The following is a 13735-nucleotide window of genomic DNA, read 5'->3' as shown; positions in this document are numbered from 1 at the left end:
ACAGAAAGAAGTATGAAACACCAGAGAAATCTAAATTATAGGGAACTAATGTCTTTTTTTTCAGGTCCATTTCTGAAAAACAAATCTCTCAGCACTCAGGATCATACAAACACTTAATTTTCATTTTCTCATATACACACTACACCTCAGAGGTGAGGACCCTCAGAAATCATTTGGTCCAATTTCTCTTTTTATACATGTGAACATTTGAGATTCCAAGAGGTTTAGTGAAATGTCATGTGTTCATTATATGTGAAGATTTCATCGACGTGGGAAGGGTACTAACCGAGGAGCAAGAATACCTGGATGGTACTGCCCACTAAGCCATGTATGAGTTTACACAATCCAAATGCTGCATTAGACGGTTTTGAAATCTCTCCCCTCTTTGAAGGGGCTTTAGTTCTGTGTCTATGAACATTGGGCTTCCCTGGTGGCTCAGCAGTAAAGAATCTGCCTGAAATGCAGGAGACCCAGGTTTGAACCCTGGGGTTGGGAAGATCCCCTGGAGAAGGAAATGGCAACCCACTCCAGTATTCTTGCCTGGAGCATTCCATGGACAGAAGAGCCTAGCGGGCTAAAGTCCAAAGAGCCGCAAAGAGCCAGACAATACCAAAGCGACTAAGCATGCACGCACACCTGGACATGAATATCAGTAGGCTGCTTGTTTTTAGAAAGTTAATAACTTTCTTTGCCATTACGATGAACGGGCATTACATACGCTGGTTATGAGCACGGGCTCTAGAGTCAAACACTCTCTCTTCCAATCCCAGGTCTTACACTTACTTTTGGTGAAAGCCTGAACAGGTTATTTACCCACTCCGTCTCATCTGCAAAATGGTAACCATAGTAGTATCTACCACAAATGGCCCTTATCATAATTATAAGAGATAACACACATCATATATTCAGCATACTGCACAGCACACAGCATGTGTTCAGTAAATACAGGCTCCCAGTAACACTGTCATAAAGGAACTGGAGCTGGTGACTCTGTGTGCATTAAAAGAAGGCATCCCTTCCTCTGGGCAGATGCAGCCCAAGTGCAAATGTCCACATCAAGGCTGGATCTCATTCTCCGCAGCTATATGTCTGGCTCAAAAAATTTAAAAGCGAAATCATTCCCCAGTATCCTATGCTGATAGTGGTAACCACTGACTTGTCTGTCATCATGTAAGCCTTCTAGAAAACTCTTCAGAGGGGACCCACTTATATGGCAGGCACACTTTTGGTCTTCTTTGCTTTTCCTTCCTTCTCCTGGAATGCTGAGGGAATGGCTGGGGTGTCAACAGCCTATTGATCACGAGGAAAGGGCTAAAAGGTTTTCAGAGACTTAGTCCTTCAGCCAGTAATTCAATGTCAGCAGCCACTGACCTCCAGACTTCTTGTTTCATGAGGAAAATAAACTCCTATACATTTTTTAGCTACTATTATCAAAATGTAATTCCTGACCAAAATACCATCAAAATCTACTCCTATTGTCTATAAACAAATCAAATATTTGTAGACCTGCCTGGTCAGCCACTCATCCCTAGCCACTTAGAGACCCTAAGTCATGCCCTCATTGGCCATCACTTAGATTTTTACAAAAGGTCAAAGGCCCTCAAGGTGCTTGCTATTCCAAGTGTGGTCTGTAGATGAGAAGCATTAGTGTTGCCTAGGAAATTATTAGAAAGGCAGCCTCTTCCGCCCCAGCCAGATCTCCTGAATCATACAGTATCCCCAGTGATTTCTGTGCTCACTGAGTCTAAGGCTCTGGACTAGACCTAGACTAGACTAGACCTAGACTAGACCTAGACTAGGACTAGACTGACTCTGTTCAGTCATTCGTCTTAAAAACCACTGCCAAAATCATCCTCCTGATGCACATCAGTAGTTTTCGTATCATGCCACCTTCCTCAAAAACCTCCAAGGGTTCCTAACTGCCTACAGACTAAAGTTTAGACTCTTTAGCCTGACAAGGCTTTCTATGATCTTGTATCATCCTGGAAATGCCAAGGTGCCAGCCATGCCAATAAATAATATTCCGCATAAAAGCAAAAAACAAAACAAAACAACCCATGAGTGTACCTAAGAAAGAACCTATGTCTTAATTCTGGCTCCTCCATCCCAACCATTGGGGATACAGAGTTAGAAAAAATCAGACACAGTCCCTTGTGTTCTGGAAGCTTAGAAATTAGTTGAAATATTAATGATAAATATTAAGTGCTAATAAGGAAATGAATGGGCAGTGGTACAGGGTAAGCTAGCCTGGGCAGAAGAATGGCCCAGACGATGGGGAACCTGTTGAGGGGCTGGCCCGGGCAGAGGGAAGAGCCCCTGCAAAGACGGGAGTGAATCTGGAGCAGCTGAGGACAGGAACAGGCTGCCTTTCAGGCTAACCCAGAAAACTCATATCCTGGGAGGAAGGCAGCGTGAGATTAACCTTCCAAATCACTTAAGGGAAAATGCTGAATTTCTTATCCCTAGCAAAAGTCTTCGCTGGTACCACGAATGAGGCAGAAAGCAGGGTAGCCTCCAGAGTCGCTCAGTCCAGCCCTGGACATCAGGTTGAGTGAAATCTGAATCTCAGCTCTACCACTTTCCAGCTCTCAACTGCCTTGACCTCCAAGCCCCTGCTTCCTTAGACAGAAAGTGGGTTTAAGAATAGAACCAACTTTGTCGTTACTGTGAACACGGAGAAAGATAATGCTGGTAAAGCTCCCCAGAACATCAGCACCCACACCAGTGCTGACCTGAATACTAGAGGTTACAGGGCTGCGGTGAAGATGATGGTGATGACTCTTAATCACTATTAGCTTGCGGGTAGAGAGTTCATTCTAGATCCTCCTGTCCACCGCCCCCGCCCCAATCCACGAGGCCTCCCGACCTTAGCATCCCAGGCAAGCTCCCCCCACCACCCCGCGCACGGCCACCGTGACCCCAGGGCGGGCGCCGGGCGCCGCCGCAGGACCCCGTTACCTGGGGCCAAACGCGACCTGTCGCCACCTCGCGTCCTGGGCCCTGCCTCCCTCCCGGCCGCCTCCCGGCCCCGCAGCTGCGGCGGCGGCGCCCCCAGCCCAGCCCGGCCCGGGCGGCGCGGGATGCCTCGGCGGGGCTGGCGGCGGCGGCGGCCACGCGGCGCGCTCCGGCGGAGGGGAGGGGGCTCCGCGGCGGCAGCGGCGGCGGCGGCGGCGGGGGGCAGAACCCAGAGGCGCGGCGGCGGCGGCAGCGGAGGAAGAGGAGGAGGAGGAGAAGGATGCAGGAGGCTGCGGGCGGCGGCGCGGCCCGGTCCGCAGTGAAGCCCGCGGCGCCCGAGGCGCAGGGAGTGGCCGTCGCCTCCTGCGCGCACCATTCCTGAGATGGCGGCGGCGCGGCGGCAGCTCGGGGAGCCGAGGAGGGGTCAGCCGGGCGGGGGCTGAGCCCCGCCGGCCCGGGGAGCTCGCCGGGGACCCTCGCAGGTGGCCGAGCCCCGGTCGGCAGGCAGGCCTGCAGAGCGGAGAGGCCGGGGGCGGCCCCGGAGCGGAGCGCGGCGCCCGGCCCGGGGAGGCCGCGATGGCGAACGCAAGCGAACCGGGCAGCGGCGCAGGCGGCGGCGGTGGGGAGGCGGCCGCCCTGGGCCTCAAGCTGGCCACGCTCAGCCTGCTGCTGTGCGTAAGCCTGGCGGGTAACGTGCTGTTCGCGCTGCTCATCGTTCGGGAGCGCAGCCTGCACCGCGCCCCGTACTACCTGCTGCTCGACCTGTGCCTGGCCGACGGGCTGCGCGCGCTCGCCTGCCTCCCGGCCGTCATGCTGGCCGCGCGGCGGGCCGCGGCCGCCGCGGGGGCGCCGCCGGGCGCGCTGGGCTGCAAGCTGCTCGCCTTCCTGGCCGCGCTCTTCTGCTTCCACGCCGCCTTCCTGCTGCTCGGCGTGGGCGTCACCCGCTACCTGGCCATCGCGCACCACCGCTTCTACGCCGAACGCCTGGCCGGCTGGCCGTGCGCCGCCATGCTGGTGTGCGCTGCCTGGGCGCTGGCGCTGGCCGCGGCCTTCCCGCCCGTGCTGGACGGCGGCGGCGGCGGCGACGACGAGGACGCGCCGTGCGCCCTGGAGCAGCGGCCCGACGGCGCCCCGGGCGCGCTGGGCTTCTTGCTCCTGCTGGCCGTGGTGGTGGGCGCCACGCACCTCGTCTACCTCCGCCTGCTCTTCTTCATCCACGACCGCCGCAAGATGCGGCCCGCGCGCCTCGTGCCCGCCGTCAGCCACGACTGGACCTTCCACGGCCCCGGCGCCACCGGCCAGGCGGCCGCCAACTGGACGGCCGGCTTCGGCCGCGGGCCCACGCCGCCGGCACTCGTGGGCATCCGGCCGGCCGGGCCAGGTCGTGGCGCTCGCCGCCTCCTCGTGCTCGAGGAGTTCAAGACGGAGAAGAGGCTGTGCAAGATGTTCTACGCCGTCACGCTGCTCTTCCTGCTCCTCTGGGGGCCCTACGTCGTGGCCAGTTACCTGCGGGTCCTGGTGCGGCCCGGCGCCGTCCCCCAGGCCTACCTGACGGCCTCCGTGTGGCTGACCTTCGCGCAGGCCGGCATCAACCCCGTCGTGTGCTTCCTCTTCAACAGGGAGCTCAGGGACTGCTTCCGCGCCCAGTTCCCCTGCTGCCAGAGCCCCCAGGCCACCCAGGCCACCCTCCCCTGCGACTTGAAAGGCATCGGTTTATAAGTGGCCCTACCGCCACCTGCACCCCAGCCCAGCCTCTCTGTTTGGCTTGGACAGTGACGTCTTTTCTGCCCCTTCAGCCCCCTTTTTAATTTTCTACGCTGCCTTCAAAACGACTCTCGAAGTGCATCATCACTTGGATTGTACAGACTCCAATTGTACAGGGGTAGGGTTTCGAAGTCCCAACCCCACCCCAGCTCCTGCGATTGTCCTCCTAAATATATTTTCATCCTGACAGTAGGTCCTGGAGTCTTTGTACTTGTACTGTCTTTTATGCCATGTGTTACTTTTTTCTTTTTTTTTTAAATAAAGGCTAATTTTCTTCATGCAACCTTTCCTAAAGACCATGGCCAGTTTTCTACAGAAGCTATTTTTGACAACCTCAAGTGGCATTACATTTTGCAGTGAAGTAGAGGAACCCAGAGGGGCTTCACCAGTTCGATTTCTTGAGGGTCTTCTGTTGGAAGCAGGAGACAGAGGGAAAGTTGTCTCGAGTTCCCTCTGAATTGCCGGCCTGGGGTCAGCTGGACTGCTCTGGTTCATTGGAAGGCGTTGAGAACTTTGTTCAGTATTGATAGTGAATTTAAAGAGCAGAGATGGGAGAGAGTAGCAAGGAAGTCATTTTTAATAGGTAACAACACAAGTAAGATTTGTTTCCTACCTTGCTTTATACACTAGGAAATGCCCGTCAGTGACAAACTGCTCTCTGTATTATACCAATCTTGAGTGGCAACATTTCTGTAAAATTGCACCTTTCAAAAGAGTAAAAAGTGTTTTGGTTAGTAATGGTGTGGAGAAAATAACAGTATTGCATGTTTTTGTATGTACTGATTGTGGTTGATGGATTGGGAGGGCTCTCCGAGACAAGCAGAGTACGACATCAAAACTGTTCAGGTATTTTTGGCCAATAAAAATTAAAAAACTTTATGGAAACAGTTTTTGCTTTGAGGAGCCCAGTTTTATTCCGTTTTATGAAACTGATTTCCACTTTGAAAATTGTTCTTCTTTCGTTCATGGTATAAATGGATGGACTGTAATGATACTCTACTTCTGTGAGACAAAGCATTTCCTTAAAATGTTTGCTAGGTTAAGCTGTGCTGTTCTCCTGATGGTTATTTTAAATTAATAATGAGAACTATAATTTGAAGTACTATTTATTTGTTAGGCACATTGTAACCTTAAATTGAAAGATAAATTCTGCAAGTACTGTACAATATTTTTTCGCTTACAATGCTACATTTTTATCAATGTATCTTCCGTTTTGAGGGTTTATATCTGTATTTCTCTTTGCATTATATAAATATACCAGTATTTTCATTCTGGAGTGGGTTTTTGTTGCTGTTGTTGTTTGAGGCTGTGACAGGTGGTAATATCCCTCTAAGTAAGGTACTCATGTTCTATTATCCTTTTAGTGCATACTGTTTGGTTCACTGTAATTTCAAAGACATTTAGAGGCTTGTTTACTTAAAATGCAACATAAAAATCTGAAGATCTTCTCTTAAAGGAAAGAAACAGTATATATATAGTTTTAGAACTTTTTAATGCATCTATAAAACATGAGTATGAGCAAAGTAATCACTTTGAGAAAATAATTAACATAGGTGCAGTAAATATATTGAAATTTCAATTGGGCATAATGTAAACTATTAAATATTCAGTCCAAGATGGATTAAGTTATAAGAAGCGGGTGTGGCTGGCTTATCTCAGGTGAATGGTCAGCATTATTAAATTTTTTTCTGTAAATATCAATCAGTCTATGCAGAGAGTCTCATATTTGGAAGACATGAGTAATTATTAGCCTATCTCTCCCCAGATCATAGACCAGGTAGACATTAATTACCCAGGGGCTACTCATCAGATATCTCGGCTTACCTAAAGTCAGGTCCAGAAAGTACGTATCTCCTCATCCAACCCTCCACCCACCTAAGTGATCCAAGCTCAAAAACTAGAAGTCACTAAGCGCATGTGATATTCAGAACTTTTAGCACCTGCCATGGCACAGGAACCAGTTCGTCAGTGCTAACTCCTGTGCGACCCCATAGGCAAGTAGCTCAAGGGCACAGAGACATCCTGTGGGCTTTATATGGCCTTGAGTGCATGGATATTTTTTCACAGGAGAATCTATAACTCAGGGATTCCCAAATGTTAACATTCATAATAATAACTACCTTAAGTACTTGCAGGGTCCAGAGATGCTTATTAGAAGGAGTTGAGATGGGGCCCAGAAAAAAGCATTTTTAACAAGATTCCCAGAAGTTGGAGGCAGACTTGCAGGCCTCTGCTCGAACATGGATTTACCATGTGTACAAACTTGATCTGGTTGTGTTTTGCTTTGTTCTGATTGGATGACAGATTTCTAATGAGGAATCAGGTGACAGGTAGTGAGAAATGACAGCCGTAAAGGAAGAAGAAAGAACCAAGACAGGCAGAGAAATTAGCTGTCCAAGGGAATACTGTGCAGGAGCAAAAATCCCCTCGCACCTCAAGAGCTATTTTCAACATTGAATTTATTAAGCCTGTATTTTGATTATTAATTCACATTAATAAAAAAAATCATCAGGAAAAGGTTAGTTGTGTTTCAGAATACTCATTGTACCAGGATAGGTGCAATGTATTTGGGGAAGACTTCCATTAACATAGGAGCCCGTGGTGGCTCAGATGGTAAAGAGTCTGTCTGCAGTGCAGGAGACCTGGGTTCGATCCCTGTGTCGGGAAGATCCCCTGGAGAAAGAAATGGCAATCCACTCCAGTATTCTTGCCTGGAGGAGCTTGCGTAGCAGGCTCCTCCGTCCATGGGATCCACAGAGAGTTGGACATAGCTGAGCGATTTCACTTCACTTTCCATTAAAATAGTTGATTTCTTTAATTGAAAAATTTATTTAGCATAAACGCTCCTGCTCCTCCCTGAGTGAAACAAATGAGTTATGTCTATACTTGAAGCAAAAGAAAATATAATGGCTTGTTTATAAATCTTTCTCTGGGTATCTTGGCATGGAATTCTTGGGTCAAAAGTGAGCATTTTTAGGTCTTTTGATACCATATGGTCAGATCACTTTGCAGAAAGACTTCTATCTACTTAGATTTCCACCTGACCATTCATTTTTTTAAAAATGAAGTATCTCAAGTAAAATGCAGAAGCAAAGAACAAATTAATAATCATAATAATACATAGGAATCTCTATTTCCACTATTCAGCCAAGTTTTGCCAAATCTTGTCAGTCTTGCTGTACTGGTTTCCACCTTTTTTTCCTTCCCTTTCCTTTCTTCCCTTTTTCCTCTTCTTGCTTTCCCTCCTCCCTCTCTTATTCCTCCTCTTCCTCCCATTTCTTTATTTTCTTCCTTTCCTTCCCTTTCTCTTTTTTCCTTCCTTTCTCCCTCCTTTGGAAAGAAATAAAAAATGACACAAGCACTTCTGCCGAGCCTTTGGTTTCATCATTAGTCATCTACATTCTCAAGTCCCCTGCCTGTAAGAGGTTCAAGATCCCCGGTTCAGGAAGGGATCATTGGGTCGGTAGGATTGGTTCTACTCTTCAGTCTTTCCATGACCCATAGGCTCAAGTGCAAATTTCTGGTGTGCCACAGGGAGCCTACTGCGGTCTGGCCCCTCCACCACTCTGGCCTCATCCTCCCCTTGTATTTCCATTTCTCCCTTCTCTGGTTGCCTTTGTATAAATTCTAACTAGGAAGCCCGTCCCCCTTCTCTGTGTGGGGAATCCCTCACCAACTCCTCTAGGGCAGAGGCAATATTCACAATATTTGATAACTGGGATGGTGCGAGCAGAACTGACCTGTACAGCTGTACCCTTGGTCTTGGGTAAACGTCAGGGTTGTGCTGGACTCAGATCCAAGATTTCTGGAAGGCCTTCTTAGCCCATTCACCACTCTGCTGGGCTCTCGTGGTGCACGGTGTATACCTCTCTGCATCCTGGTGCGTCCCGAGGCTCCCGACTCCCCTGCTGGTCTCACCTCCTCCCACTCCCTGCTCAGGCCTGAGATCCGGCCAGTCCAAGTCACTGGCAGTGCTCTGAACAGATCATACTGGGTCACACCAACTTGTTTTGCGTGCATTGTTTCTTGTGTCCAAAGTCCTTACTCCCTCTTTCCCCAACTCAACTGCTGTTAAGTTTTCAAACATATAGGGTGAGCTTTCAGACATAAAGGGTGAACTAACCTCCATATAGCCAAAGCTATGGTTTATTCCAGTAGTTATGTACGGATGTGAGAGCTGAACAATAAAAAAGGCTGAGGGATGAAGAATTGATGCCTTCAAACTGTGGTGCTGGAGAAGACTCTTGAGAGTCCCTTGGACTGCAAGGAGATCAAACCAGTCAATCCTAAAGGAAATTAGTCCTGAATATTCATTGGAAGGACTGATGCTGAAACTGAAACTCCAATACTTTGGCCACCTGATGCAAAGAGCCAACTCACTGGAAAAGACCCTGATAGTGGGGAAAGTGGAAGGCAGGAAGAGAAAGGGACGACAGAGGAAACGATGGTTGGATGGCATCACCGACTAGATGGACATGACTGTGAGCAAGATTCATGAGATAGTAAAGGATAGGGAACCTGGCATGCTGCAGTTCATGGGGTCACAGAGTTGGACATGACTTCATGACTGAACAACAACAACCTCTATAGAGAGAGACATGTTGTCCCCATGCAGGTCCTAAAAGATTTTTAAGTCTCCAAACACAGTCATTAGATCTGAGTGCCACAGTGGACTGAGTAGCAGGCTTCCTGGCTTCCTGGCATTTCAAGCTGTCTGTGACTTCAGGCGGGTGAAATTATAAAACGTGGCAGACCCAATATACCATTTTTCAATCCCCTGGTAGATGTGTCCCTCTGTGTGACCTTCCACAACCACTGAACTTCAAGACTTTCTCTGGGAGGGGTAAAGGAGGTAATGGGAAACTGTCTCTACCCATTAATATTCTAGACCCATAACAATATTTTTTGCATAGTTTATTCTCAATAGCTGTTTCTGGAGTAAAAAGAATTAAAAGCAAATTTGATCTAAGTCCAAGGAGTTCTTTACGCTTTTTCTTCAACTTGGACAAGACTTTTGGGGTCTAATTCATCCCAAGAACAGAGCCCTCTTGCCCTTCCTTTTCCTTCCTTTTGGTATATTTTTGCTGGGGATGTGATGCTTGGAGCCATAGCAGCATTCTTGCAACCATGAGAAGAGATACTGTCAACATGGTGAAAACAGCAGACCAGAAAGATAAAAAGAGCAGATATCTAAGTTAACATTGTTGAGCTACTTACGCAAAGAAGCAACCTCATATCTCTAGATTTTAGATTTTTGGTCTTCAAAAAAATGCTGCTATTGCTTCAGGCACTAATATTCTGAAAGCCTGTCATCTGAAGCAACAATTAACTTCAACAATACTTAAAACAACTCTATCCTCTCCACTCTCTTGACAGATATGCCTGATATCCTGGAATTGTATTCACAAATTTTAAAAAATTAGACTCATTTATTCACATTTCCAATTATCAGATCATTCAGCCTGTTGTTAGCTGTTAGATTAACCTGGCTCTGGAAAAAATAATAAACTAGATGAGACTATCTCTTAGATTGAAATAAATCTGGAAGATTTTTTAAAATACCTATTACAAGACTGGTTCTATTTAATTGCATTTTATAAAAACTGTTACCATGATCAGTATATTTTTAAGCTTTTGATATGATAAATTTAGTAATAGCAATCTGGAAAACCACCTGAATGAATCCATCTAATCCATAGGTATTACAAGCCTCTAAGAAGCTGGTTTCTGTTTTGGGCAATGCAGGGAAACATGGAGATAAGAAAGGTCCAATTTTCTTGCTGATGAGGTAGCAAGCTAACTGGAGAAACCTGGCAAATGTGCCTCAAACCATAAATCAAGGCAGAACATAATTTATACCAGAAGAGAGATCTAGTTAAAAAGCTTGGGATAACAAGACCTCATAGCCAATTGCCCAGAAAGGGCCCTAGGCAGTCTATCTCTGGTTGCTCAATGAGGGAAGTGGGGGGAAAAAAATCATAAAATGGAAAAAAATTTGTCCATTTTGCATCTTCTCCAACTTTCTGAATCCCATATTCTCCTCACTCTGGGGTCCCTTTTCAAAATAAATTTCTCTAAGGGAAATAAAACCACATGAATTCTCTCTTCATAGTTTTCCATTCCAATTCTATGTGAATGCTCAAGGGCCAGTAAGGGATGTGGTTGTTGTAATGGAGCAAGTTTGTTACATAAAATTTTTTTGCAGGGAGAGTCAGCAGATTAGATTAAAAATATCAGACCTGAATAGAAACCAAACAGGTAGCTCTCAAGAAGACCACTCCTCTCCCCTCCCAAAGGAAGGGGGCATAGCAGCTCCCACTACACAAAAGGGTATTTTTGTGCTTTTGCTCAAGGGAAAAGGAGAAGAAAAGTCTTAGTTCACCCTGTTATACTGGTTGCAGGCATTTAAGATAAATAAACAGCTTTCAATTTATATCTGAAAGCCTGAAGACTCCAAGTCACTTCAAATTATACAGAGAAAACATACACAAATGTTTGAAGTTGCAATGTCAAGGCATAAATGCAATTCTCTTTCTCAGTAACGTTAAGGAGACAGGTAAATTAAAGCTATTACCACTTGGCTTCTAGGAGGAATAATTTAGTCATTCATAAATTAAGTTTTAAGTGGCTAACCTACTCTAGGTGGAAAACATGTAAACTGAGAGGAGAGAATATATTTAAAAACATCACCCAATACATTAGCTGAGTTATGCCAGTCTGTGTTGCTCTCTAGGGTGGAAATCTTAACTTTCTGCCAGGATGTGCTATCTGAGAAGCACACGCTGTTTTCCAGTTAGAACCTGTGTTGGAACCTGGAGGGTGCAATAAATGGTTTCATTTTCTTGAAGATACACAGATGTGCTGTAATTTTGAAAGGCTTTGAAAAATTGCTAAAGTGGCAACACTGACTTAATACATGCCTTATTAAAATATTTTCTAGAGATCATAAAATTTAAAATACATGAGGAGATGAAATTTTCCTTGCCTTTTTCATTTAACAAGTTTATTTTTTCCTTTTATCCCCCCATGTATTTTCCCCCTATACTTCCTGAATCCTGATCAATTTGCAATGTTCTTAGTAGAAGGGAAAAAAGGAAGAACAAATAGGAAAGAACCCTTGTCACGGGTATTCATTCCAAAGAGTGGCGTACTGAAGAGTTTAACTGTACAGTGCGTAATGCTTTAAACCCACAGTCACAATCCATTTCATTTGCATATCTAGCTTGAGGAATTATGGGATACCAGAGCTATTTCTAGAACCTGATTTGCATAATTGTTCTAATCCTTTATGAGCAGGGTGACATGTGGTCTAACAAAAGATTTTTTTTTAATTTGTAAGTTACTTTATAAGTTTTATAATGACATTAAACACTTTTAGATATACATTTAATACCTGCCTCTATTGAAAGGAACACAATTATACAAAGGCATGATTAGTCTTCTGCTAGAGGCGTATGACTTTACTTTCTACTAGTAGGAGGAACAGCTTTGTTCACTCAAAGTTTGTCATTTTAAGTTTTTTTTTTTTTTCTAGCACCTCTTGGTGAGATTTAAATTCGTTTAAATGTTATAAGAGAATGTACTGTTGTAATGGGCCTCAGTGACTCTCCCTGTCTCCCAAATTTCGTAATTCATGGGTAGATGGTATATTTGAGTTTGAAACAGAGGCAGCAAGAATTATACATTCTCTTAGCGTGTGGAATGTGAATGCTCTTGTGACCAAAGAATGTGAGTTTATCCATTTCTGATTTGAAGATTCTTGTTCCGTTTGGTTTTCAGATTCTCATTATGATATTTTTTTCAGGACTGAGATAAAGATGAAAACTCCACTTTGGACGTTTGAACTCTTACCACTCTCCAGCCTCACACTTTACGTTCTATTTTCCCCCACCCCTGGGCTAGCCAGCCCCAGTGGGGAGGAATTTTCACCCAGCCCTGCCTCTCTTGGTCACAGTAAAAACTAAAACCAACCAAACTGCCTTGCTGTTGCCACTCTGGCCTGACTCACATCTGCTCTGTTCTCTCCAGGCAATCCCATGATGTGGGTCATCAATCTTGTCACGTCCTCCCAGAGTGTGTGGCAGCATCAGCTCCAAGCTCCAAACCAATTTTGCGGGGCAGGGCAACCACTGCACAAGAACGCAGAAACCAAGTGTTTAGGATCACAGAATGAAGTTTTAACTGTAACCAAATGATGCTCTTTTGATAAGGATGACTCCATTTGTATTGATTAAGGTAGCAGTGGAAGTGTTTTAGCAGAGTCCCTGAATTAGAATGGCTGAACCGCTTCTCTGGGCTGCTAGGTGACTTCCTCAGGAGGCTGCTCTGCGACCTGCTGGTGGGTTAGCCTTGCCTTCACTCTCTGGTTCCAAAGTAGCCAGATTCAATGCTGCATCTCCCTGATGGAGTGCAATTTACTTTTAAGCCCATAAGGCAGATCATTTCTGCCCACATTCCATTGCTAAGAACTCAGTCATATGGTGATATGTGGCAAGGGCTGCTGGTAAAAGCAGTGTCTAGATGTCATATTGAGTGGCCCAGCTAAAACCTCTTGGGGAAGAGGCAAGGGTAGAGAGAAAAAGGAGGGAGGTGGGGAGAGAGAGGGAAGAGAGAAAAGAAAAAGAGAATTTGAGAATGAATGAATTGTGGGAGACAATTAAAGTCTACCAGCCACGACTTCCATTCAGGGAATTTCCCCCTCTCTAACTGAATCCAGGAAAATTAATGAGAGTATTAACATCAGTTGTCTGAAAGACTAATGATTGTAGACAACATTTAACTTCCCAGAACCCAATGATGACACATAGTTAGCAAATATTTTTCTGAAAATTTTTTACTTTGAGCAGCAAATATTTTCTTTTAAAAATTTATACAAGAATAAATATTTATTCATATATCCATGTCCTGGGTCTAAAAATGTATTATTCTTCCATTTCAAACTCCAACTTGGGATTTCAAAAATATGTCTTAAGTGGAAATGTTTAGGAGGAAAGGTTGATCAGTGAAAGGACCGTGG

At 45.8% G+C, this 13735-nt stretch overlaps 1 protein-coding gene across 1 annotated transcript; it reads left to right on the top strand.

Annotated features, from left to right (window-relative positions):
* The first annotated feature begins 3143 nt into the window (after nucleotides 1-3143).
* Nucleotides 3144-5993, top strand: GPR27 (G protein-coupled receptor 27). The gene has a single exon (XM_055557313.1). It carries the CDS (start codon nucleotides 3532-3534, stop codon nucleotides 4672-4674), a length of 1143 nt encoding a protein of 380 aa, XP_055413288.1. The 5' UTR covers nucleotides 3144-3531; the 3' UTR covers nucleotides 4675-5993.
* The last annotated feature ends 7742 nt before the right edge of the window (nucleotides 5994-13735 follow it).

The sequence above is a fragment of the Bubalus kerabau genome, chromosome 20 (assembly GCF_029407905.1).
Source record: "Bubalus kerabau isolate K-KA32 ecotype Philippines breed swamp buffalo chromosome 20, PCC_UOA_SB_1v2, whole genome shotgun sequence".
In the NCBI taxonomy this organism is placed as follows: domain Eukaryota; kingdom Metazoa; phylum Chordata; class Mammalia; order Artiodactyla; family Bovidae; genus Bubalus; species Bubalus kerabau.
This window is presented reverse-complemented; position numbering and strand designations above follow the sequence as displayed.